At 46.4% G+C, this 27,942-nt stretch overlaps 1 protein-coding gene across 2 annotated transcripts in view; it reads right to left on the bottom strand.

The window, feature by feature from the left end:
* Positions 1–27,942, bottom strand: part of LOC124016410 (netrin-1-like) — a 97,781-nt gene that overhangs the window by 39,976 nt on the left and 29,863 nt on the right. For both annotated transcript variants that reach the window (XM_046331968.1, XM_046331969.1), the window contains exon 3: positions 3,898–4,086. In XM_046331968.1, the coding sequence (XP_046187924.1) occupies positions 3,898–4,086 (189 nt within the window). The remainder of the gene's footprint in view (positions 1–3,897; positions 4,087–27,942) is intronic.

Below are 27,942 nucleotides of genomic sequence, written 5' to 3'. Positions count from 1 at the left end.
AAGACTCTGTACTCTTCTACCCTCTTGCATTGCTAAAGGGCTTATTCTGCCCAAGAGCTACCCAGCAAAGGTTCCCGTTGAACAATAAATGACTGAGGGCCTTAATTGCTGTCACTTTAGTGTAGCTGCATGGTGTGTATTTATGTCACTGCTGGAGCGAACAGACATTAGTTACACGGTTTTAGTTTTCATTGAATTATCTGGAGTTATGCTATGCCAGACTTTAAATAATTGTACAAGCTAAGCACGAAATGGTTCATAGGAGTTGGCATATAATAAGTAAAGCACTGTATGTGGTACCTTCATTAACACAGAGACAGAGAGACACAGAGACACAGAGACAGAGAGACACAGAGAGACAGAGAGACAGAGAGAGACAGAGCCTGTGTGCCTCTACATACTGTGTCTGCCCAGCTCTCACACATCACACCGAATGTCGATCTAGCGTTCGTCCGCAGATCGTTCAGCGCGCTCTGTTTCATTTTTCACTCGGTTCGCAAATTACGTTCAGAGGTGTTAAGTCTCGGCCAGCAAATGCTATTGAGCCATAAGGCTTGTAAAAGTTCTCGAGAACATAAGCAAGAAGCTTGACTCAATCCTCACTAGATTCCAAAAAAAAAAAAAAAAAAACACAGATGTAGACTCCATTCCTAGAATCTTCTAGAAATAAAAACTGGAACCACGTCATATTCCACAACCTGCGTTAAAAACATCACATATAAAGTAACAGGAGAGATGTGTACAGTTTGGCCATCAAGTTGGCAGCAGCGAAGAGGGAGAGAATCAAGCAGTTACGAGCATGAGTCAAAAACATGAAGACCAGCCTGGGGAAAAGTAGACATTGAGATGATGAAGGAGGCACAGAGAGTTCTCGGTTTTCCATGTCGGTAGTGTTGGCAGTTGGTACAATCAAAGGAGTCAAGAGACGTTCAGAGCCCCACATGTCTCGGATGCACACGTTCAGAGCCCCACATGTCTCGGATGCACACGTTCAGAATTAGATGCCTAGAGGTCCACACTGATGCATTTTTCACAGCTTTTTGACAAGTTGTTTTGACATAATATTTAAGGCATCAGTCTCCTGCCATTAAATAATGGGCATAATATTGAATTAATCATTTACAGTAAATCCGAACATTTTTCTTTTTTTAACTAGGAAACTAGACTTGCAAAATCTCAACAGAAATAAAGTTGGTTACTCTAGGCTCTGCAGTAGCTATAGACCCAAACACTCATTGTACATATTGAGGGTTTTGAGTGGCATATCAACTTTGGCTTAACTAACTACTCAAAGCTGCAGTGAATCCATTAGCGAATTCCTGCTAGTTTGTTGACCCTAATTCAGCTACGTCTGAGAAATCCTCCGTGGCCTCTGACACACACACACACACAGCCTCGGAAATCCTCTGTGGCCTCTGACACACACACACACACAGCCTCGGAAATCCTCTGTGGCCTCTGACACACACACACACACAGCCTCGGAAATCCTCTGTGGCCTCTGACACACACACACACACAGCCTCGGAAATCCTCTGTGGCCTCTGACACACACACACACACAGCCTCGGAAATCCTCTGTGGCCTCTGACACACACACACACACAGCCTCGGAAATCCTCTGTGGCCTCTGACACACACACACACACAGCCTCGGAAATCCTCTGTGGCCTCTGACACACACACACACACAGCCTCGGAAATCCTCTGTGGCCTCTGACGCAGAACCAGAGGTCTTCATTAGCTCTCCAAGTAAAGCAAATCATATTTAATAAAAAGCCAGAGTAAAGGGGTTCAGCTGGGAGTAAAGATGGATTATTCATTTTGGTCCTTATTAAAATCTGCTACGGTTCTGAAAGTCAGGGGGTAAAAGACGAGCAGTAGTCTTTTGATAGTGGAGCTTCGCACACATATCGGGGAGCACTGCGGCATAAATATAAATGAATAAATATAATTGATGAATAAATGTCATTGAATTCAAATGTTAATTGAATTAAATATGATCATCTAAAATCAACACGGTGATAAAATGCATCAGTAGACTTAAATGTATCACAGGGAAGTCCACCGTGAGGCTGAGTTATGGTGCTGAAAGAATCAACTCTTGTCCACATGAAAAAAGGGATGGATTTGAGTAACAGAGGTTAAATCCCCAACTATTAGACAGCCTCATAGAGATGGGGAGGGTATATAGTATGGGGGTTAATGATACACAGCCTCTCGTGATGGATGTCTGTTTGCATTCCGAATCGACATTCCCGAAGTGTTCATGTCAGTTGGGAACACTGCAATAATGGGATGGATGGATGTTTGGGTTAGGTTCCATGACTTGTTATTAGGACTTTTTTTCATACAGAAGAATGAATCATGCTGGATGTGGTGTTTGGATAAATCGGACGGTTTACTCTCAATCTCTCTCTCTCTCTGTCAAATCTTTTAGAAATGTAACTTTATAGCAAATTCATGTTTTGCAGTTACGTGAAAATATGACATTGAACAGACACAAGCAAATAATCACAAACAATACAGGAAATAGACACTTATTCCACATTCATACTGTAGTGTTGATGTCAGGTGTGGATAAATGAAGAAAACAACATAACAGTTGAAATACATCGACTTAGGCATCCCTCCGCCTGTGAATAGTGTCTATGGCTTGTCTATGGCTTGTCTATGGCTTGTCTATGGGTTGTCTATGGCTTGTCTATGGCTTGTCTATGGCTTGTCTATGGGTTGTCTATGGCTTGTCTATGGCTTGTCTATGGCTTGTCTGTGGCTTGTCTGTGGCTTGTCTGTGGCTTGTCTGTGGCTTGTCTATGGCTTGTCTATGGCTTGTCTGTGGCTTGTCTGTGGCTTGTCTATGGCTTGTCTATGGGTTGAGCAGCACAGATGCACTTTTTTCTCAGACAGACAAGACAGCCTCTCTGTCAAACTGATTGATTTGTTTGTTTATTTACTTCCTCCATGAATAATGTGGGAAAACATGGGGTGCAATATTTCCCTTTAGTCCGCCCTTGGAAGGAAGCGCTCTATAGGGCGTGTCTGTGTGTGTATGTGTGTGTATGTGTGTCTGTGTGTGTATGTGTGTATGTGTGTGTCTGTGTGTGTATGTGGGTGTGAATGCGGGGCACGTTCACAGTGTTACCGGGGCCTTGTTTGAACAGAACTTTAGCTCCCTGCTATCAGCTATAGGAGGTTTGAAAACTTAATCTTTCTTCTCCCTCTCTTTCTTTTTACCCTCTTCTCTCCCGAGGTGAAGGTCAAAAACGTCAGGAAACTGAGGCGTCCTTTACACCCTCCCACTGCCTGATGAACCCTGATGAGCACACGTGGTGTAGAAGTGCGCCCCCCCCCCCCTCCTGTCGCCTCCTACCCATCCCAGAATTCCTCTCACTCATCTGACCTGCGCCTCGCCCGGGGATCACTTCACACCTCTCCTGTTTGTTTTGCTTCCCTGTCACCCCCCCCCATCCCTCGCCCCAAATGAAGCCAAATAACTCTGTGTCAGTGAGGAGACCCCCCAAACCCCTACCTCACCACAGACTCCCACTGACCCATCTCCACTGACAGAGCTGGATGAGGGTAAGACAGGCCAGGAATGTATGGATCCCTGTGTTTTTCAAATTCTCCTGATTCTGCTCTTAACTTTTCCATAGGAGATGTCCCTCCCACATAGCTTAGTGGTTAATTATTCACCAGTCAACATGACTAGCTGGGTTATTAAATAAATAAATATCACAATATGATGTTTTCAGATGAGGAGAATTTCTAAATGTACTCAATTTATGACATACAGTGTAACTTTGGATAACAGTTGTGTATCATAGAGCTACATGTCACTATAGCGACAAGAGAGCCCCAGAGTCAACAGTCAGACCGGGACGGAAGCCCTCGTACCTTTGCAGGCTTTCCTGTGAGAGATGGTTTTGGACAGGTCTCTGTAGTAACCCTCCTTGCAGTAGTGACAGTGGCGTCCGGCCGTGTTGTGGCGACAGTTGAGACAGACTCCTCCGCTCTTCCTCCCAGACAGCTTGTACAGCTCCATGTTGAAACGGCATCGCCTGGCATGCAGGTTACAGTTACAGGCTGCGGAGACAGAAAGGAAGGGAGAATCAAGGGATGAACAAAGGGGAACAAAATATATACATACATTCTTCAATTGAATTACAAACTCTATAGATTACTGCAGTGTATCTACACCACTTCTGGATGCCTACACCCACTTATCAGTCTGGTGCCTGACAACCGATAAAGCGCTGTGAATAATTACAGTATTCTCTACGTGTATGTTTACCAGATATACAAATCCTACTTGACACCTGGGCCTCAGCAGATCAGCCCCCCCCCTCACCCCAAGGTAAAATACTGTGAGAGTTAACTTCCCTGATAATGAGGTCAAGCACCGAGCTGAGTCGAGTTGTTTTCGCTCTCTCTTGTTCTCTCTCTATCTATTTCTCTCTTCCTCTCTCTCTCTCTCACTCTGCCCTCCCCTCTCTCTCAAGGTTATTCTCTCCTCCTAGAAGACTCTAGCAGACATGGTTTCAGTACAGTATTATCATTCCACACCAAATCCCCGGTCGTGTTTGCTGCTGGTTTACTAATGAATAAAGTTGCTACGGCCAAGTTTAATTAGCCAGCTGATGTTTATTCATGACTCGTCGTTTGGCTTAACTTCATTAAACCCCCCGTCTGACTACACACACACACACACACACACACACACACACACACACACACACACACACACACACACACACACACACACACACACACACACACACACACACACACACACACACACGTCCCGTCCGGGTCTCCCTTCATCATCAATGATTTACCACAGGACCCAATAGTTCCACTACAATGTACAGCACCAAATACTGCATCACAATGCCAATGCCACAGGAGGGAGGGAACATGTGGATTGGGCTCCACCCTGACACATCTGCCCATGTTTTTCAGTTCACTCCCTCCCGAAACACACACGCACTCAAGTAGGCTACTTCCTGTTACCATGTGCCCTTGCACCAGTTAAAACAACGATCCATTGAAGGGCTGTGGTGTTTTAGTCCAGACACTGTAATTAGCTCCTTCACACAAGTTATGTTAGAGACTGGAGAGGAGTCTCAGGGGGTCCACACACAGCTCAGTCCCTTATCTGTAGGGTCTGGTTTCCCAGCTCTCTTCCGGACACCAGGGTTCCTTAATTAGGGCTGACCTCTTTTGCTTGTTTTCTTCCCGCTCTGGGACTGTTGATTTTTAGTTGCCTGGGCTCACACTGGGCTTTAGCCCCCTCACCTCTCACTGCCTTAGAGGCATCACGGTGGAAAACTACCCATCTGCCTTGGGGGCATCGCATAGGAAACCTATCCTTCCCTTAACCCTCTTGCCTGGAGGCCCGGAGGTTTAGGGATTGCTGGCAGAGAGAGTTAAGGAACGGACACACCGGTAGCGTTTACCGGCAGAGAGTACTTAGCACCTCTGAACAGAGTGGCAGCCGTAATTTGCCATCCGATTCTACATGTAGAATCGCGCAAACACGTCGGCAGTCACACACCCGCAGTGTGTTTTTCGGGGTGGTCCCTGAAACACTGCACCCCAACGAACAGCGAAGGCAGATGGACACTCGGTGTGGTGTGTCCGCTCCCTCAGGCTGCCGGATCACTGCTCAGACTGCTCCAGGCAGCTCTAAAGTTACACTACCCAGACTCCTTCACTTCCTGTCTAATGGTGGGAGCAGGGATTACAACAACTGGGCAATATGCATTCTCTCCATCTTTACAAGAACAGAGCTATGCTACAGGGCGTGTTGGCTATCATACAGTATGCAACTGGGATGCAAAGGTGTAATAAGCTTCAAGCTACAATAACTGGTTCCAATTGCGACCAATAGGAAAGAGCAAAACACACTTTATCTAAGCTTCTGGTTCTTAGAACCTTAGAAAGTGATAGACCTGCATCACAATAGCCCGTACAGAGTCAGACCTCTTGTCTTCAGTCATCCTCCTGGTCTTGAGAGGGGTTCCAGCAATGAATTGCACCGTGCTCTCAATGCACTGAGAAAGAAATGCCACATGACATTTAAACCGAGCAACATACGAATATCAAAGTGTTTGAGTACAAACTGCTTTAACGATTACATCAGTTTCCTTCTCTGCTGGACTTAATGAAAAACAATTGAAGATAAAAGCTGACGTGCCGCTTGCTTGTCTGGTATTGGCTTATCGCGTTTCCTGCAATGTTGTGATGTCATTCAGGCTTCATTCAACCCTTATCCATTCATCCAGGTGGAGCCCCCCCCTTTCATGAGTTCAACCAAATAATCATCTTGCATTGTCTTGGTGGTAACTATGGCGATACAGCCGCTCGCCATTGAATACCTGTTATACTTGTGTTTTTTTTTCTATATTTCAGAGCTCTGAAAACAAGGCCCATGTTGTTTTAACACCTGCATTGACCTGGGACATTCTCTGTGCTGAGGTTTCACAGCCGCAGCTCTTCCTGACAGGCCTCGTCTGAAGTCGAGACACCTTCACAGTCGCAGAGGAACTAGAGGAGGCTGGACAGCAACCCCTGTTGGTGCTGTTAAACACACACACCGCGCAAACATACGCAAACACACACTTCTACGGTGGGATTCCTGTGATGAGAGCCCAGCCAAATGAGAGAAAGAGAACAATTGTGTTTTCCGCTACTTTCAACACAGACGCACACAAACAGACATAAGCTAGTCACACCTGCTCCGTGGGCCAGGCAGGATTCAGGGTGACTGCCCTTCAATAGAGAAACACACAAAAGCTGCAGGCGCCTCGCTCCTGCCAGACCTTTCAGCACACACACCTACCTATACGACCATGAGACTCCAATGCACCTCAACACACACACATGGGAATGCCTGGCACGTACTGTGTGTTTTGAAGTGCATTCTCTCTCCCTCATTTACCAACTGTACAGCCCGTCATTGTAAAATGTGTTCTTAACTGACTTGCCTAATTAAATAAAGGTTAAATAAATGAATAAAATACACATTTTGTCTTCGGGGCATGAGAACACATGATCTACTATTACGAAAGCAAGGTGATAACTAAAAATATTCAACGAAGAGACATGACACAATTATTTGTAGTGCAATTATTATTTCATATAAATGGAACATACTGCACATTTAATGTAAGATTGAATCTGGAAGTAAGAAATGACACCGGGAAGCAAAAGTGTGGTAATTTTCAAACCCCACGGGGCTATCAACTCAAGTTAATGACCCACAGGTAGTAAAATGTGTTAACTGATCCCTTTAAGCACATATAATTGAGTTCGCTGGATCAAGCTAAACTGAGTCCTCCTAATGACACACACCTACTGTAAAGAGGACCATTAATCCCCCAAATACATTTCTTTAAAATAAAAATTAATTTAAAATAAAAATGCTTAAAAAGTCATTTGAATTACAACGCCTAAGAAAGAATATCAGAAAGAAAAATACTGTGGTATTTGCGGGCAAAATAAAATGAGGCCTAAGTCTATCAGTTGTTTCTGTTTCTCGCACATCCTGAGAAACACCCCACATTGGACCACCAGAGAGAGTTTGTGTGTGTGTTGCAAAATCGCAGATGTTCGCTCCGAACGGTCCCCAGGCTCTCGGACTGACCCCATTGCTATCACTAACACACAGCCCTGCTTCCTCATTTTCCTAATTAATGAGAAAGTTTGACCCTGGGAGTCAAGCTCAAGTTGAGATATGTTCCACTCGACAACTGTTGGTCTAGTTTCATATAGAGATTTATTCGTTCAGGAAATTGAGTGCTATGAAGAACTTCGTTACTGAATACATTTCTATACGTCTAAACTTAATTGGAGCCATATAAAACCTTCATTAGAGCCTGACCACCCACTCTGCAAGACATTTTCAAAAATGTTCATCTCACTGTCCGTCCGCCCAACCACCCGTCCATCCGTTGTAACATTCAGGGGTCACAGACTGACCTGAGTCCTGTCATCGATATTCCACAAACACCACGAATTCCGTCTCCCAGTCGCCTCAACCCTTCACTATCCCCCTAAACCAGACGCAATGGCAACACCAGAGTGTCAGAGCAGGGGTAGGGAGCAGGAGTAGGGAGCAGGAGTAGGGAGCAGGAGTAGGGAACAGGGGTAGGGAACAGGGGTAGGGAGCAGGGGTAGGGAGCAGGAGTAGGGGTAGGGAGCAGGAGTAGGGAGCAGGGGTAGGGAGCAGGGGTAGGGAGCAGGAGTAGGGAGCAGGAGTAGGGAGCAGGAGTAGGGAGCAGGGGTAGGGAGCAGGAGTAGGGAGCAGGAGTAGGGAGCAGGAGTAGGGAGCAGGAGTAGGGAGCAGGAGTAGGGAGCAGGAGTAGGGAGCAGGGGTAGGGAGCAGGAGTAGGGAGCAGGAGTAGGGAGCAGGGGTAGGGAGCAGGCATAGGGAACAGGGGTAGGGTGCAGGAGTAGGGAGCAGGGATAGGGAGCAGGAGTTGGGAGCAGGGGTAGGGAGAAAGGGTAGGGAGCAGGAGCAGGAGTAGGGGTAGGGAGCAGGGGTATGGAGCAGGAGCAGGGAGCAGGAGTACAGGAGTAGGGAGCAGGGGTAGGGATCAGGGGTAGGGAGCAGGATTAGGGAACCGGGGTAGGGAGCAGGGGTAGGGAGCAGGATTAGGGAGCAGGGGTAGGGAGCAGGGGTAGGGAGCAGGTAGCAGGGAACAGGAATAGGAAGCAGGGGTAGGGAGCAGGAGTAGGGAGCAGGAGTAGGGAGCAGGGGTAGGGAGCAGGGGTAGGGAGCAGGGGTAGGGAGCAGGAGTAGGGAGCAGGGGTAGGGGGTAGGGAGCAGGAGTAGGGAGCAGGGGTAGGGAGCAGGAGTAGGGAGCAGGGGTAGGGAGCAGGAGTAGGGAGCAGGAGTAGGGTGCAGGGGTAGGGAGCAGAAGTAGGGGGTAGGGAGCAGGAGTAGGCAGCAGGGGTAGGGAGCAGGAGTAGGGAGCAGGAGTAGGGAGCAGGGGTAGGGAGCAGGGGTAGGGAGTAGGGAGCAGGGGTAGGGAGCAGGAGTAGGGAGCAGGAGTAGGGAGCAGGGAACAGGGAACAGGAGTAGGGAGTAGGGAGCAGGAGTAGGGAGCAGGGAACAGGAGTAGGGAGCAGGAGTAGGGAGCAGGGGTAGGGAGCAGGAGTAGGGAGCAGGAGTAGGGAACAGGAGTAGGGAGCAGGAGTAGGGAGCAGGAGTAGGGAGCAGGGGTAGGGAGCAGGGGTAGGGAGCAGGAGTAGGGAGCAGGGGTAGGGAGCAGGGGTAGGGAGCAGGGGTAGGGAGCAGGAGTAGGGAGCAGGAAAGGGGGCAGGGAACAGGAGTAGGGAGCAGGAGTAGGGAGCAGGAGTAGGAAGCAGGAGTAGGGAGCAGGGGTAGGGAGCAGGGGTAGGGAGCAGGGAGCAGGGAGCAGGGAGCAGGGAACAGGAGTAGGAAGCAGGAGTCGGGAGCAGGAGTAGGGAGCAGGAGTAGGGAGCAGGGAACAGGGAACAGGGAGCAGGAGTAGGAAGCAGGAGTCGGGAGCAGGAGTAGGGAGCAGGGAATAGGAGTAGGAAGCAGGAGTAGGGAGCAAGGGTAGGGAGCAGGGAGCAGGGAACAGGAGTATGGAGCAGGGGTAGGGAGCAGGAAGCAGGAGTGGGGAGCAGGGGTAGGGAGCAGGGGTAGGGAGCAGGGGTAGGGAGCAGGAAGCAGGAGTGGGGAGCAGGGGTAGGGAGCAGGGGTAGGGAGCAGGGGTAGGGAGCAGGAGTATGGAGCAGGAGTAGGGAGCAGGGGTAGGGAGCAGTAGTATGGAGCAGGGGTAGGGAGCAGGGAGCAGGGAACAGGAGTAGGAAGCAGGAGTAGGGAGCAGGGAGCAGGGAACAGGAGTAGGAAGCAGGGGTGGGGAGCAGGAGTAGGGAGCAGGGAACAGGAGTAGGAAGCAGGAGTAGGGAGCAGGGGTAGGGAGCAGGGAGCAGGGAACAGGGAGCAGGAGTAGGAAGCAGGAGTAGGGAGCAGGAGTAGGGAGCAGGGGTAGGGAGCAGGGCACAGGGAACAGAGAACAGGAGTAGGAAGCAGGAGTAGGGAGCCGGAGTAGGGAGCAGGAGTAGGGAGCAGGAGTAGGGAGCAGGGGTAGGGAGCAGGAGTAGGGAGCAGGGAACAGGAGTAGGAAGCAGGAGTAGGGAGCAGGGGTAGGGAGCAGGGGTAGGGAGCAGGGAGCAGGGAGCAGGGAACAGGAGTAGGAAGCATGGGTAGGGAGCAGGGGTAGGGAGCAGGGGTAGGGAGCAGGGAGCAGGGAACAGGAGTAGGAAGCATGGGTAGGGAGCAGGAGTAGGGAGCAGGAGTAGGGAGCAGGGGTAGGGAGCAGGGGTAGGAAGCAGGGGTAGGGAGCAGAAGTAGGGAGCAGGGGTAGGAAGCAGGAGTAGGGAGCAGGGGTAGGGAGCAGGAGTAGGGAGCAGGGAGCAGGAGTAGGGAGCAGGGAGCAGGAGTAGGGAGCAGGGAACAGGAGTAGGAAGCAGGAGTAGGGAGCAGGCGTAGGGAGCAGGAGTAGGGAGCAGGGAGCAGAGAGCAGGGAACAGGAGTAGGAAGCAGGAATAGGGAGCAGGGGTAGGGAGCAGGAGTAGGGAGCAGGAGTAGGGAGCAGGAGTAGGGAGCAGGAGTAAGGAGCAGGGTTAGGGAGCGGGAGGCTCTTGCTATTCTGCCCCTTGGTTTAAAACAAACAGGCGGGGAAGCCCTGACACGCACAGTTTAATTTTAATCCTACGGGCGCCCCTGAAAGTAATCAGATTAGACCCAGAAAGCCCCTGAAGACAAAATGAGAAAATATTGTGTGTCTCTACTTCGGCGATTGTTTTGGTTTTCGAGCGGTTTCGGCGGCGAAGGGGAGAAGGGAGGTGTGTGTGTGTTTATGTTGTCCATGTGTGGAGGGGTTGATGAATTCTGCTTGTTACATCAGCAGCAGAATGGCCCGGTATTACAGCACAATTACAGACATTTTTAGAATGCAAGGCATGATGCAACACTGAGCACCAAATGTGTCTCAAAATGACATCGTATGACTTTTAACCAGAGCCCCTCTGGTCACAAAGAAGTGCACTATTAGGGTCAACAGTTCAATGCCCCACTAACCTATAGACAGCATGCTTAGTCTATATCTGGAGACTGAAGGAAACATTACATTAGACACGCACCCGCAGTAGTTGAGAGGGAGTTGTGCTCCATACAGCCGAAAGGAAGAAGATCACATAATTGACGTACAGCCAGGAGATCCCACCTCAGACGAGATTCATGCTAGAGATCTAATCCACTTGAAACCACTCTACAAGTGGGTATAAAAGTCTGATTGGAAAAAACAGACACATATGACTGCACTCTATGGTACACCTTCAGCCGTGCCAGACCAACACGCACGCACGCACACACACTCTAATGTACACACACGCGAACGCGCGCACACACTCACACACAGACACTACTGCTTTAGATTCCTTGCACAATTTAAAGCCTTACGTAGGGGTTATAATGATATCGTCTGTGATTTTTAAATCTTTCCCATCTTTCTCATACTTCAGCCGTAAGGCCTTGCGCTATAGTTAAAGTGCACCAGTCACAAACAATCATTTTGATTCACACATCCGCAGCTGGCAGCAGCCTCTTAGGCTACTGGCAGACAGCCAGATTCACTCAATGTTGACACTTTCCTTGGCTATGATTTTTATTTTTTTATTTTAAACGTGGTGTTTATGACAGTTAGCTAGGCCCACTTCCCACAGCTCTTGTAGCCAGGACAATATTGAATATATCAGGACTGAGGACCACACCGATGCTGTAGTATGTGTATAATTCACATGTCCTGGAATTCCACCTCTCCCTCATAAAGAAATAATAGTTTCTCGCGAACAAAATGACTGTTTTTTTGCTTAGCAACCCGACGGCATCTCACTTTCTCAAAGCCCATAAAAACAGCAGGAACACTCAAACACACACACACACACAAAGCATCAACTGATCTGAGAGAGAGAGAGAGAGAGAGAGAGAGAGAGGGGGGGGGGGGGATATTTACGCTAGCTCTGTAGCTATGTCGCATGTATCATACTCACTCAGATATCAACTAATGAGTCTGACGCATTAAACCTCATGACAACAATTACATCAATTGCTTCATGTTACCACAGTGATTTATTAGTTGTGTGTTATTTTTCCTTTTACATTGGAACAATATAGTTTTTCTTGTCTGGTTTATTTGTTGATTCAGACACTGCCATGGTAAAAGCTGGACATTAGGTCATTCCGGAGCTGGGAATTCCCAAATAAATCGAATGTATTCAGAGAGTTTAATGGGTGACGTCACACTTATAGGCCTGACAATGCATGTTTTGAGACGGTCCCTTTGGAACAAGTCATAGCATCAAGTCAATATGATCAGACGGTCCTGACAACTTCAAACGATGCCTAATATACAGATGAAAGAGCAGTCTGGTGTTGTTTAGTACACATCTAATAACTGCCAGTCAATTCAACAACAATTAAAATGTAATAGCTGACATTCTGTTTTACCTTCGATCGAATGAGGGAGCTTTATTGAATCAGATGAAATCCTCTATTCAAATCATATCCACTTTAGCCAACATCCGCATTAACGGTGGTTTTGGCGGTGTTGGAGGTGGAACTGTGTTAGCGCTGTATACATAAAGCGGACATTGCCATTGGCTGTTAGGACAAATCCCATGCAGCCTTGTTTACAAGTTCGAACACTGGAATGTGAGATGTAATCTACACCTCGATTAGGCTGACAGAAATCCTCATTATTTCGTTGAATTCGTTTAAATTGGATCTTTATTATTTCTACAACTACATTTTGTTGTTCTGAACTTCTACGCGAGCGGATCGGTTTAGTGGCTTCCTGACAGTGATCAAGAGCAGCTGCTCACCAATTTGACAGCTCCAACGTAGTTACAACTCCGACAGAGTGGAAAAAGCATCTACTTTCTTTTCCCCCGATAGAAATAACATAATTCTCCATGCACTGTAAATTATACATTGATAAGAGCTAAGTAAATGAGTAATCAGCTTGGTGAAGGGACATGTAGCCTATTTGAGTCATTATGGACCACACAGGATAAAGCTGGAGCCTGGAGCACTCACAACGACTGGACCCGTTGTCATTACAGTTCCATGATTAGTAAGGATTAGGGTAGATTTATAGGACTATTGTTGAACCCTTATTGAAGAAAATGGTCAACCTTCCTGTATTTCACAGATTGAACTTGAATATGACAACTTTCAGGATGAATCAAACCACAGTATTTTTGATTCATCAATATATTTGGTGCGTAAAGGCTTTCCAAACCAGTTTTTCTTCATGATTTATACATACTTTCCCAACCCTAAAAGGTGTCTAAGTAATCTACAAAATGAGAGTATTTTTAAATCTACCATTGTTTTGAGTTTTTTTATCTGGTATGATGGCGCATTGATAAGTTATACAGTTTAAAGTCGTTATTTTTGTGCTTAAAGTAACTGCCCAGTGTTTTCAGGATTCCATTAAATATTACCTGTAATTACTTACAATAGGAGTTCAATTGTTTTCCTTCCCAACAAAATTGTAATTAGGTATGTTAAAAAGCATATTTTCTGTGTTGGAATGGTGTGGGCGTACCTCAATGACAAAATGGTGTGGGCGTACCTCAATGACAAAATGGTGTGGGCGTACCTCAATGACAAAATGGTGTGGGCGTACCTCAATGACAAAATGGTGTGGGCGTACCTCAATGACAAAATGGTGTGGGCGTACCTCAATGACAAAATGGTGTGGGCGTACCTCAATGACAAAATGGTGTGGGCGTATACCGGTCATAAAAAAAAAATGTCATGAGTAGACCGCTGATTGGCCAGCTCTACTTATCCTTCCACTTATACTGTGTTTTCAAAATATCCCTCAAGAGAGGCATAATAAGTAATGTCAAACTCTGTAGAATTGCAGGAAATGCATTTTAAAATGTTTTTTAAAATACATCTGACACCACGCCCTTGGCGTAGGAAAGGCGTGTGTAGGAAAGATGTGCCGAGGAAAGGCGTATTTTTCCTAAGTCGGAATCGGGCCCTTAGTGAATAGAAATATGAAATCACAGGTCAAGTGTCAAACCGTGCCCCTGTATTTAAAAGCTGTACAACCCTTACATATACTGCTGGAGCGGTTAGGGAGACGCATTCCTTTTAAGTCGTCCATTCAATTAATGTCTCTCTCATTAAAGAAAACTCCAGCCATTCTCCTATTCCTTCTTCCTTTTGTTCTCCTCTCCAGTCCAGACGGTTTCAATATCATCCGGCGTGCGTCAAACATTTGTAATATTTTGCACAAAGCCAGCTGTTATTTTGGACGGGAAGGGAAGGGAACACAACGTCTTGGGTTGGAGCCACGGAGATAATGATGATTCATTTTTACAAGTTACCGGAATGTTCCAGGATTGCTTTGATGGTTTGACGGAAATCTAAACTTTTTTAATTGGAAAAAGAAAAAAGGTCTGATTTGAAACTACGGTATCACCTTGGCGTGACACAAACAAATAAAAGATTAGAGCGAGAAAGCGTACCAGGAAGGAACGTATTAAGATGACGGTTCTTTGATCATCTTAACCAGAGTGGACAAGGCCCCACAAAAACAAACTCTGATTTCAGATCAGTTTCCAGGTGGGGAATAAAGGGCATGGAGTCAGCGATATGCTACTAATGAAACACACATTTAACATAGCGGCGGCCTTCATTTGTCTGAATTCATGGCCGGAAGAGAAGGATTTATGTCATTCCCGTTCAGACAAACACCTGTATCTGTATCGATGTGTAAGAACGTAAACGCTCCGTATTTAATTGAAGGCAACTGTCTGTATTGTCAAACAGGACCCCGTCGACTCCATGGTCACTCTCTCTACAGAGGTTACAGTGGAGGCGCAGTCAAAACAAACAAATGCGCTTTGCATAAAGTTGTTCCATTCTTACATGTGTGACACAATGTGAAATCATGTCCCCGCAAAGTTATTCCATATTTTCATGAAATATTCATTTAGAGCCATCTGATTGAAACAGGTGTACCTGTTGTTCCTTTAATTGGCAATCATCAGCACTAGATAGTCATGGCAAGTTTGTAACAGTTTCCCCTTCAGGCCTGTTTCAGGTCCATCCTCCAAGTGTATTCTAGAGTTGTAGATCTTTCTAGAGTTGTAGATCTTTATAGGGTTGTAGATCTATGTGACTTCCATACTTTATATCAACCTCAAGGAAACTACTTAAGCCCACACATTTAAACCAGAAGCATAAAAGAGGATCAGGGAGCGTAGGAGGAAAGGGAGAGGCATGGGCCTGATTTCTGGAGGTGTGAGGCAGAGGAAGAGGGGGTCAGTTTGTGGGTGTGGAGGGGTCAGTCTGCCAGAGAGGCAGCGCAGGACCTCCCTGAAACTTCCCAGGGATGGAGAGGACAGAGAGGGACAGGAAGTAGAGGGAGAGGACAGAGAGGATGGAGAGAGGGGTGCTGACAGCCTGCTGAGATTCTATCAGGCAAATGTAATTCCATTAACACTGCTAATTAGCAGTATCTCTCTCTCTCTCTCAAGAATGGCATGTCTCACATGCACACATTTTAATGACTCGTCTCTGGCACATAAAATATTATTTTTATCAGTCTGTTGCTTGTTAAATCTCAGGCTCCACTTAATTAAAGAGATGTGGGTTGTGTGCAAAAGGCCCCCTTTTTCCTATTTAGTGCACTACTTTTTACCAAGGACCATAGGGCTCTGGTCAAAAGTAGTACACTATATAGGGAACAGGGTGCCATTTGGGACGTAGCCTTGTGCAATTGAGTTCCGGGCTGTATATTCATCAGTGTTTTAAGCCTCCTGTGGTTGTGATGAAATATGTACTGGTCTAGCTGTGGGACTGAAATCTGAATTTAACTGTTTTCAAATGGGCAGGATTTTTTACGAACCAAAACAGGCTTTCCCAAAATGTGTCACCTTCTTTTATATCAGTCAAGCTGTTATGGGTTTGTGTCCAATTTCAGAATTTAACTCCGGCAACCGCTGGCTTTGGATGTTTCTTACACATTTGCATTCTCATATCGTTCATTTTCCTCCTTCAAATGAGTCAATTCCCCTCCTTCAAATGAGTCAATTCCCCTCGCAGACAGACGGGAATAGCCTGAGCTCCTGTGTTGAGCTCTGTTCTGTTCTGTCAGTTGGCTAATAAAACATATTCCGCCGCAATTAAGAGCTGTGAGAAAGCAGGGTGCTCTGCTGCGGGGGGAATCCTAATGAAGCCGGGGTTCTAAGGCTAAGGTTAATGCTAAGCAGAGAGGATTTGGGACTGGAGGAGAATGAACATTAACTGCAGAGCAGGATTCTCCATCTCAGCATTCCCTCGGTTTCAACCAGGTGGAATGTCTAGTCTAGTGGATTGCCTATGGGTCCAAAATGAAGACTATGCAACTTTCAATTTGACAGTTGTACTGCAAACAATGTTCTTTCTGAAGACTGAGGGCCCATGGTGACCGTAGAGTACAGTTTGAAATATCTAATGGTACTATACTGTATAATGTACTGTCGCTCTGGGTAGAAGTTACAGATGTGAAATCTTCCTTCGGTCAGTGTTCAGGAGTAACTTTATCCCACGGGTGAACTGTATGCTCCAGGATGTAAACAACTATTCCCATGTGTGTCCTCTCCAACCTTTATGACTCTTACCAGTCCCTATATGTTCCTCGTGGGTCACACTTCCACCACCATTTCATCGTCAGCAACCTGCAGTAGCAGAAATCACTCACCCTAAGCAGCCCAGATAAGGATGCCTCCATGGGGACTAATCAGGGGACTAATCAGGGGACTAATCAGGGGACTAATCAGGGGACTAATCAGGGGACTAATCAGGGGACTAATCAGGCCTGTTGATCTTGCCACACTCAGGGGCCAACAACAAAGGGGCCCCAATGGCCTCCTCTTTCCTCGCATTAGCGCCCATTTAACGTCAGGCCTGCCCTCTCGTTAGGGAGCCCTGGTGTGGCCCCGGGCCCCTACACACCCTCCAGGCCCCCGGGGCCACTCTGGCACTTCCACCTCACGCTGGGAGCCTATAATAGGGCTAGTTTGTAAAGGGCCGGCTTCTGATCTGAGGTGCATCAATTTGCTGAGTAAGCAAGGCTTCTATTGTCTGGTTGTGTGTGGAGAGAGATTTTGTGTGTGTGTGTGTGTGTGTGTGTGTACAGTATCTGTGAGTGTTAGTGTTTCTGTGTCTATTCTCAATCTTGTGTGTTTGGATGAGTAATTGCTAAATAAAGCCGCCGTTGCCTGGAAAAGATCTTCCCTCCACTTCTTCAGTAAAACAACGACATACCAACACACAGGGAACACTAAAGGCGTGAGGCTGTTGATCCTGATGGTGCTCTGTGTGTGAACTAAGCCCTGAAAATGCCATGGGGGCAATCTGACGTGGACAGGCCCCATTCAGGCCGTGGCAGTGAAAGCCCTTTAGGGGTGAATAAAGAATACAATAGGGGCTGTCAGGCCTCCCATAGACCCCCGATAAACAATACCCACAAAGACCCAGCCGTCTTAATAGCGTGAGGGGCTGATACCCATTGGGGACTCAGTGCTGGACTGGAGGAGCATCCATCCACTTGCACTGTCAGTCACAACTCCGACAACTGTGTCAAGGGTGGGATCCGATTAGGTTCCCGTAGCTAAGAACTCCCATGAGTGAATTTGATTGGTAGACAGCATGAGGACACAGTGTTGGAGCATCCACTGACACTGTCACTATCGCCCTCCGACAACTCTCCCACTGGTGTCAGCAGTGGGATCCGCAAAGCCTGGTTTAACCAGACTGAGCGCTGTGTTCACCGTGAGTTAAACCGGGATATTGTGGCCAAAAACTCCACGAGTAACCAGGCTAGTGGTCCGTTACTGTAGCCGAGAGCTCCACAAATAAATGAATCTGATTGGTCAATGGCACAGGGAAGTGTGTTGAACACAATACAGATTGAGAATGTCTGGATTTATAGCTTTCAGTGAGGGCAAACCAAAATCTCTGCTTTCACTTATGAAGCGGTTGGGTTTTATTTTATTGAACGGTAAGAGAGGGGAGCATCGGGGACTAGAAATGGGTTTTATTTTATTGAACGGTAACAGAAGGGAGCATTGGGCACTAGAAATGGGTTTTATTTTATTGAACGGTAACAGAAGGGAGCATTGGGCACTAGAAATGGGTTTTATTTTATTGAACGGTAAGAGAGGGGAGCATCGGGGACTAGAAATGGGTTTTATTTTATTGAACGGTAACAGAAGGGAGCATCGGGGACTAGAAATGGGTTTTATTTTATTGAACGGTAAGAGAAGGGAGCATTGGGCACTAGAAATGGGTTTTATTTTATTGAACGGTAAGAGAAGGGAGCATCGGGGACTAGAAATGGGTTTTATTTTATTGAACGGTAAGAGAAGGGAGCATTGGGCACTAGAAATGGGTTTTATTTTATTGAACGGTAAGAGAGGGGAGCATCGGGGACTAGAAATGGGTTTTATTTTATTGAACGGTAAGAGAAGGGAGCATCGGGGACTAGAAATGGGTTTTATTTTATTGAACGGTAAGAGAGGGGAGCATCGGGGACTAGAAATGGGTTTTATTTTATTGAACGGTAAGAGAAGGGAGCATTGGGCACTAGAAATGGGTTTTATTTTATTGAACGGTAAGAGAGGGGAGCATTGGGGACGAGAAATGGGTTTTATTTAACTGTTGGCGCATTGGAGCAGTGTTTCCTTTTTCACAGTCAAATTCCAGACAGAATCGTTGTGCTGAGATTCGTGCTTCCTTTTGCCAGACCAAAGTTCATCCGATGGGTACTGTGGTAAATCTTTGGATAAATCCTGCCCTCTATCTGATCCTGATCAAACTGAACCAAGACCTCATCGCATCGACGGGAAGTCGGGAACCAAACTGTGTAAAACAATTGCTCAACCCTTCGCAACCCCGGCGCAAGTCCCGGCGTCAACACGACCTTCAAAACCAATGATAATACTGTTCCACTCTGTTTTCCACAGTTGGACAACCAGCCGTATTACATAACTGTGTGTCTTCTCCACCTTTTTATTTTTTTTTACATTTTTTATTTCACCTTTATTTAACCAGGTAGGCTAGTTGAGAACAAGTTCTCATTTGCAACTGCGACCTGGCCAAGATAAAGCTTAGCAGTGTGAACAGACAACACAGAGTTACACATGGAGTAAACAATTAACAAGTCAATAACACAGTAGAAAAAAAGGGGAGTCTATATACATTGTGTGCAAAAGGCATGAGGAGGTAGGCGAATAATTACAATTTTGCAGATTAACACTGGAGTGATAAATGATCAGATGGTCATGTACAGGTAGAGATATTGGTGTGCAAAAGAGCAGAAAAGTAAATAAATAAAAACAGTATGGGGATGAGGTAGGTAAAAGTGGGTGGGCTATTTACCGATAGACTATCTACAGCTGCAGCGATCGGTTAGCTGCTCAGATAGCAGATGTTTGAAGTTGGTGAGGGAGATAAGTCTCCAACTTCAGCGATTTTTGCAATTCGTTCCAGTCACAGGCAGCAGAGAACTGGAACGAAAGGTGTTGGCTTTAGGGATGATCAGTGAGATACACCTGCTGGAGCGCGTGCTATGGATGGGTGTTGCCATCGTGACCAGTGAACTGAGATAAGGCAGAGCTTTACCTAGCATGGACTTGTAGATGACCTGGAGCCAGTGGGTCTGGCGACGAATATGTAGCGAGGGCCAGCCGACTAGAGCATACAAGTCGCAGTGGTGGGTGGTATAAGGTGCTTTAGTGACCAAACGGATGGCACTGTGATAAACTGCATCCAGTTTGCTGACTAGAGTGTTGGAAGCAATTTTGTAGATGACGTCGCCGAAGTCGAGGATCGGTAGGATCGTCAGTTTTACTAGGGTAAGTTTGGCGGCGTGAGTGAAGGAGGCTTTGTTGCGGAATAGAAAGCAGACTCTTGATTTGATTTTCGATTGGAGATGTTTGATATGAGTCTGGAAGGAGAGTTTACAGTCTAGCCAGACACCTAGGTACTTATAGATGTCCACATATTCAAGATCGGAACCATCCAGGGTGGTGATGCTGGTCAGGCGTGCAGGTGCAGGCAGCGAAAGGTTGAAAAGCATGAATTTGGTTTTACTAGCGTTTAAGAGCAGTTGGAGGCCAAGGAAGGAGTGTTGTATGGCATTGAAGCTAGTTTGGAGGTTAGATAGCACAGTGTCCAAGGACGGGCCGGAAGTATATAGAATGGTGTCGTCTGCGTAGAGGTGGATCAGGGAATCGCCCGCAGCAAGAGCAACATCATTGATATATACAGAGAAAAGAGTCGGCCCAAGGATTGAACCCTGTGGCACCCCCATAGAGACTGCCAGAGGACCGGACAGCATGCCCTCCGATTTGACACACTGAACTCTGTCTGCAAAGTAATTGGTGAACCAGGCAAGGCAGTCATCCGAAAAACCGAGGCTACTAGCCCAGCACTGGACATCAACAAACGGCTCTTGGACTACACTGACCCAACACTGATCAGAGAGATGTGAGACGGATCTCTGTAAACAACGGCTCCCTCCCATCTCCCTTCTCTTGTCAAATATCACCTGCAGTCTATTTGGGCTGCGTTGCTTTGGTTTCTATGAGACCGATTCAAAAGGGATTTTCTGATCTCACATATTTTGGCAGGCTCTTCTCCCCTTGCCTGAGGGCCTGGCTGAGAAGGCCAAGTTGTCGACTAAGACACTGAGACGGCGGGCGTACGGCGCTATGCTAACCAAACCAACACTTATCATAACTGCAGTTTACACTAATCCAGCCGAGTCTGCAATTAAGGCGGGCCTACACACACACACACACAAGGCCTGCGTCTCCAAATGAAGATATTAACCTGCCATATTCGTCACAAAACAGAGGTGACAGGCAGTTTCTGTTACAGAGATGACTGGCTGGATTTTGAGGGAAAAGATCAAATAAAACAGTGTTTGAAGATGAATGGGGTTAGTGTTAGCAAGGCCCTTCAGGCAGAGAAAGGTAGGGTACGTTTCCCGTCTTGTCTCCTCTGATGCTGACGGGAAGAGACAGACATGAGGGGATATCCCCTCTGACACCATCGCTGTGACACGTTATTTTTTGTTCATATGTTGAAAGACGGCGGAGAGGGGTTTGTCGTTCGCTAAGGCTGGCTCTTCGCATATTGGACTTTTGGGAGAGAAAAAAAAATCCTCGTCAGCAGACGAACCATGTATGAGAGACGGCTAGTAATGTCTTTTTGGTTGGCTAATTGGGCTATGCTTGGTTTTATGGGGTCGTAAAACGCACTTGTTGTGTGAGTCACTCTGGTTTGGAGTGTTATGCAAAATCACTAATAAGTGATGCAAATACTGTAGGTTAGTAACAGAATGTCCCCAAAGTCTTGAGTCTACAAATCACCTCTTTTGAGGTAATGCATGTATAACTATAGGACTGTTCAGTTTAATCAAGTAAAGCAACCCCTTCCAATGGCCTCCTTGGGAGTTTTCAGATCCATTAATCATAACACACAGCATGTCAAATAATTGCCTTGCTTCTCACTATCTGGCCCAGAGTGATGTCACGTATATCGTAAATCCTGACTTGAATGTACGATTAATTGACAATGAGGGACTTCTTTAGCGATCAGGGACCTAGAACAAGCATCCACGATAATAGCATTACTGTATGATCACAGCCAAGAGGAAGTGAATGGGGGATGAATGAATGAATGTATACACTCTTGGAAAGTAATATGCTATCTAGAACCTAAAAAGGGGTTCCTCTCCCCAGTGGGTTCTACATGGAACCAAAAAGGGTTCGACCTGGAACCAAAAAGGGTTTGACCTGGAACCAAAAAGGGTTCTACCTGGAACCAAAAAGGGTTCTCCTATGGGGACAGCTGAATAACCCTTTTTTCTAAGAGTGTAGGAGTAAAGTAATATGGTAAAACCCTCTCTAGTCAATCTCTCTGCTCTATTCAATAAACCAGCTCCACTTCTCTCCTAGCCTCATTAGTGATTATAGCACTAGGGCCCATTGTCACCAGGTGCGTGAACTTGAACCTTTTTCGCGCTACCCCCAACCACGACCCGCTGGGTCTTCTACCACCGCAGAAATGTGGCGTGACACTTCTCGGGGGACCGAGGAGAACCGGGGGCTTTCCTTCCCTGCCTGCTGCAGATGTCGTTAGCATGTGTCACCTCGCGACGATTTACCGCCGTCCGCGCAACTGATTTTTTATTCTTTTTCATTAAAAGGCATGAAAATGACTTTAGTTTGGGCAAAAGGGGAGGAGAGGAGGAGAGAAGGGGGTGTAGAATCTAGATTCTCTCTGCTATAGGCTATGCTCTGCAGGCTGACTGTTTTATAATAATAATATAATATATGCCATTTAGCAGACGCTTTTATCCAAAGCGACTTACAGTCATGTGTGCATACATTCTACGTATGGGTGGTCCCGGGGATCGAACCCACTACCCTGGCGTTACAAGCGCCATGCTCTACCAACTGAGCTACATAATTCTCTCTCCCTGCAAACTAAACACTTGTCCTTTCCCTCTCCCACTGAGTAAGTTACCTCTCTTTCACAGAGCATTCAGGTCTGGGATATTTAACTTGCCTGATCTTTTCTAGCTCTTTTAACAATCAGTCAATTAGTGCAAAGAGTCTCGGGGGGGCTGATCGCAGCACAGGGTGCAATGAAAGAACATGGTTAAAACAACTCAATGACCCTGGATGGTGGCTGTGAGCAGAAGAGTCGCAGCTTGGTACTTATTTAAGGTATTTATAGTTGGCTGGCTCTCGATGGTAACCTAACTTGGGAAGCATTCAATGAACATAAATGTGTTTAGGAGGAAATTCGATTTCATTGAAATGACTTGTGCCAAAGTTCTCAACCCCCTGATTCAGCCGTTAAACAGCCTGTTTTTCCAGTCATTTGAATCACACGAATGCCTAAACTGTAGATTCCTAATTGACTTTGGAACAACTACTTTCATAACAACAATATACTGATATTACATCAATATCCCTCTGTAAACTGGCCTACATGAGATTTGTCAAAAGATACATCTCCAGCTCTCTTTCTCACACACAGAAGCACACATACACACAGAGACACACACATCTCATGACTTACAGGTTCTGTGTGTGTATAACTGTGCCCAGAGCGTCTGGACTCAGCCACAGTGTAAATAGAGAGAGACTGGGGCTGTCAGAGAGCTGCGGTCGGGGAGGCATTTGCACTGTCTCAGCTCAGATACTTTGTAAGATAAAAACCCAACCTGTAGCTACTAAACATTGAGCCTGTTCTGTGAGCCTGTTCTCCTGGGCCTCCGGGGCAGACTTCTTCATACGCATGCAGACTTCTTCGCTCATTGAAATGAGGGATGAGGGAGGGGGGGGGAGAAGGTTGCAGGAGGAGAGGAGCGTATTTGACTCCCGGCCACACATCTAGTGCAGTCTCTCCTATTGAGAAGAGGGACCTAGCAGGAAGCGGCGAAACCGTAAATTAGGAACCTGCGGCGCTCCTCAGCCTTCCCTTGGACACGTTTATTGTTCTTTTCTCCCCACCTCTCTCTCGTTCCTCTCTCGTTCCTCTCTCGTTCCTCTCTCGTTTGTAGAATGACGCCACTCTCGCCCAAATTCCACAACGTCGTTTGTGTTTTTCGATTGTGTGTGTGTGTGTGTGTGTGTGTGTGTGTGTGTGTGTGTGTGTGTGTGTGTGTGTGTGTGTGTGTGTGTGTGTGTGTGTGTGTGTGTGTGTGTGTGTGTGTGTGTGTGTGTGTGTGTGTGTGTGTGTGTGTGTGTCTCTCCACAGTACGACTGTGTGTGTGGAGGAATTCACTTCCCACCATGGCCCGTCTTTCTCCACCCCTGTTTGAAGCCTTCAAAGCCTCAGCGTGGATGCTTAGGACGGCTAATAGGGTGTGAAGCCAGCGCTTCTGCCCCGGCTCAGGCGTTGTTCTTGGACGCGGCAGCGGAGAGAGAGAGCACAGTGTGGAAGATGAGCTCACACTGAGACACTCTGCCAGGTCTAGGCCAGCTAGCCAGAGAAACTCACATCAGGACACTAATACGGAACGGTAATGTTCTAGAGTCAAATACAGTGATGAAATGATGATGATGATGATGCTGCTGTTCCACTGTTTAAGTGAGTGGGAGAAGGGATGGTCATAATGATTTTGTAATGGGCCTCGACCCCTCCACAAATGGGCATACACAGACCTTATTACAGTAGCATATTCTGGATCTTTACAAAGTCTACAGTACATATTTCATAAATATGTCTGCTGGATGATTCTTATAATAAATCATGGTACATCAATAAATACATCTGCCAAAACCCAGATTTTAAAAAAGCTTGCTAGGACCAGGAAGAGGTCTTTTCAGGGCCTGATAAAAAACAACATATCATAGCTTGCTAGGACCAGGAAGAGGTCTTTTCAGGGCCTGATAAAAAACAACATATCATAGCTTGCTAGGACCAGGAAGAGGTCTTTTCAGGGCCTGATAAAAAACAACATATCATAGCTTGCTAGGACCAGGAAGAGGTCTTTTCAGGGCCTGTGCAGCCGAACACTCAAGCTATAGAAGAACAAGTCTCTTACTGCAACACTGGAGGAGAAACACAATGGCGTGACACAATGCCTCGTTACTCTACAAGTATTTGCACAAGCACTCCGAATGAAAAAGCGAGAAGAACAATGACTTAGACATACTTCTGAGCGGTTGCTTATTATTACGCCTAAAATGGAAACCAGCAGATATTCATATCCAATGACAACAATGGATGGCTATATTTTTTGTTCAAGTGTAACTACACCAGCTGGTTCTGTCCAGGCAGATTGCTTCTGACACTGATGGAGCTGAAAGGTTGTTTCTGAACCGGCTCCCAGAACCGCAGTTACCACAGAACACTGCCATGTCATAATGCCTCTTGCACAGCACCCACCCCCTACCCCTCGCCCCACTGGAATTCTGGGAAACCCACAGCACACACCAACCATTGGATCCCTCAAACTCTAATTGCCACTATGGAACAGTAGTTCCTGGAGTTTTTTTCCCCCCCCAAACGTTACTTTGAACGAAATTACAGCTTCAGGTCTCCGTAACCGATTCTGACACTTCTGACTTGCGTAGGAAGGATACAGGGGGGCGTTGAGATGGGGGTATAAATAGCCCTTCAAATCCTGAAACCCAGAAACCCCAAACCTTGTTGTAATTAACTCATCAGGAGTGGGTCAATTAGGGAACCTGGGCTGGGATTTGCAGAGCAGAGTTTGCGGAGACGTTGAGAGTTTGTTTTTCGAAGTGTTGCGCAACAAGGTCCAGATTCACAAATGGTAATGTCACAATGGAGGAAGTCCTACATTACCACTAAATAATGATTACAAGCTCAGCAAGGCTCTCTAATTGCTGAAACAGATCCGTTTGGAACCTGAGGTGGCCTTGAGCACACACAAAAAAGGCCCAAGTTTCCAAAAAATGTCCAACTTTGTGGAAAGAAAAGCAAATGGGCCTAGAAGTAATTGCTGCATTGTTTGAGTGGAAATGCTGAGGAGTCAGGAGGTAATGATTTGAGGATTTTGGTCCCCCAGATCAGAAGAGTGGGGGAAACATCTCGTTATTTTTAATGTCTCATTTCCCAGTCTGATTTATTCAGATGAAAGACAAGGCTGGGGTAAAAGTTCATCTCTGATGACAACCTTTGGGATGGAAGGCTTTTCCTGTCGAAGGGAGCTGATGAACAATGTAGGCCACAGAGGCCACAGAGGGGCTACACTGTGATCAAATGTTTTTCCCCAACCAAAAATGAGTGCTAAAGTACTGTATTGAATCTGGTCGAAAGTTGGAATGGTGACTGAGTAATGGTTCATCAACAGGAAGACTCTGCAGTACGCACACTGCGATCCCAGGTGTGATTCAACCCTTAGGTCTTCCTTGGGAAACTTTGATGTTTGGCACCTGCTCAAAGCCAATGGATGTGCGGATCATAACGGTATGTTTCTGTCCTTTCTTATACAGAGTATTTGAAGGAAACGATCTGAAGTGAAATGTGCTTGTTTGACCAGGACAGAACAAGGAAGTGACAGAGTGGATAGAATCTCTCAAATGATAAAATATTAACAGTATCAGAAAACACAACGGAACTCAAATCAAATGTTATTTGTCACATACACATGGTTAGCAGATGTTAATGCGAGTGTAGCGAAATGCTTGTGCTTCTAGTTCCGACAATGCAGTGATAACCAACAAGTAATCTAACTAACAATTCCAAAACTACTGTCTTATACACAGTGTAAGGGGATAAAGAATATGTACATAAGGATATATGAATGAGTGATGGAACAGGGCAGCATACAGTAGATGGTATAGAGTACAGTATATACATATGAGATGAGTATGTAGACAAAGTAAACAAAGTGGCATAGTTAAAGTGGCTAGTGATACATGTGTTACATAAGGATGCAGTCGATGATGTAGAGTACAGTATATACGTATGCATATGAGATGAATAATGTAGGGTAAGTAACATTATATAAGGTAGCATTGTTTAAAGTGGCTAACTCCAAAAACTTCCTGGTCCTATCAGATAGCCTATGACATGCCCCAGATTCTACCTATAGGATTTCTATTGGCTCCCTGATACCACTCCTGTGGCCTGTTTGGCTGCTGAGAACTAGTTCAGAGCCATCCAACAAAATGAAAGTGGTTGTGTAATTTATTAAAAGAATAATATTACCTTAAATGTTCTATTGATTCTGTAGATATGCGGTTTTATTTGCTCTGGCAGGGGACTCGCGGTTTGAAACCGATTGTGTTCGGTCGGCCAGGAAAATGAAGCGTAATTATTGTCAATGGACCACTTAAACATAATCTATTGAAAATGACTTTGGATTAATTCTCTGACATTCTGGGGTGGAAAGGTGTTTTTGTCTCAAAAATGTGCAGCTGATATACTGAGCACTGAAAACTAGGCCTCTATTCACCAATCCAGGCTATTTGGTATTAAAAAAACAAAGATGCATTTTAGATATGCGTGTCAATCAAGCATCCTGTTGTCTTTTTGCTTGGCCATCATTGTGCGCGTGCCATCAACCAACTTTCATCATTTTCACTGTTCCAGGATCAGTCTCCTGTCAACATTTGTCTATTGTCATACAGGGGGAGTGACCAATCTGAACAGGCCAGAAAAAAAAAGTGTAGTTTCCGACTAAGGTCAAAGAGCCACGGTGCAGAGGTGCAGCCCAAACACTTACCTCCACTGTTATTCTATTTCTTAATCCAACTCCATTCTGTCTCTGTCCCTGTTTGTTATTGGGGCTCTGAGCTCACTTCAATTTCCCGCCCGTCGCCTTGACAACACCTCCACTTCGGGGGAAACCAGATAATGTATCTCGTGGAAACGCGTCTCGCTTCCTCCCCAGATAAATAAACGGTCGTCGACGAGGAGCCCCTGATGCCACAGGGCCGAGATATCAAGGGATGGTGTCACGAGCCTTCTCAAGCACCCTCCCTCTCTGTCTCTCTTTGACACCTAATAATGACCACACATACCCTGTACTTCAATATCTCACAACACCCCAAGAGGGCAGGGCAAGACGGGAGGGAGTTAAGGGCCCTGTACTGCCACGGTCAAGGTCAGAATGGCTCCTGTTGCAGCTCCCATATGCCACAACCACAGTACTCTACCACATGAGTTTTTTCTTAAAGGAGTTCTGGGTTGGGAGTGAGCCGCCCAACCACCCACCCACTGCTATGCGACCGGCCCGACTCCATCCCGCTCTCTCTCTCTCTCCTCAGACGACGGGAGACAGGAACACAGGCTCTTACGGATCATCTCTCATCCCTACCCTGGCTTTTATCTCCGGCCAGCGC

The sequence above is a fragment of the Oncorhynchus gorbuscha genome, linkage group LG26 (genome assembly GCF_021184085.1).
Source record: "Oncorhynchus gorbuscha isolate QuinsamMale2020 ecotype Even-year linkage group LG26, OgorEven_v1.0, whole genome shotgun sequence".
Taxonomy (NCBI): Eukaryota; Metazoa; Chordata; class Actinopteri; order Salmoniformes; family Salmonidae; genus Oncorhynchus; species Oncorhynchus gorbuscha.
The sequence above is the reverse complement of the archived record's forward strand: the minus strand, read 5'-3'. Positions and strand labels throughout refer to the sequence as shown.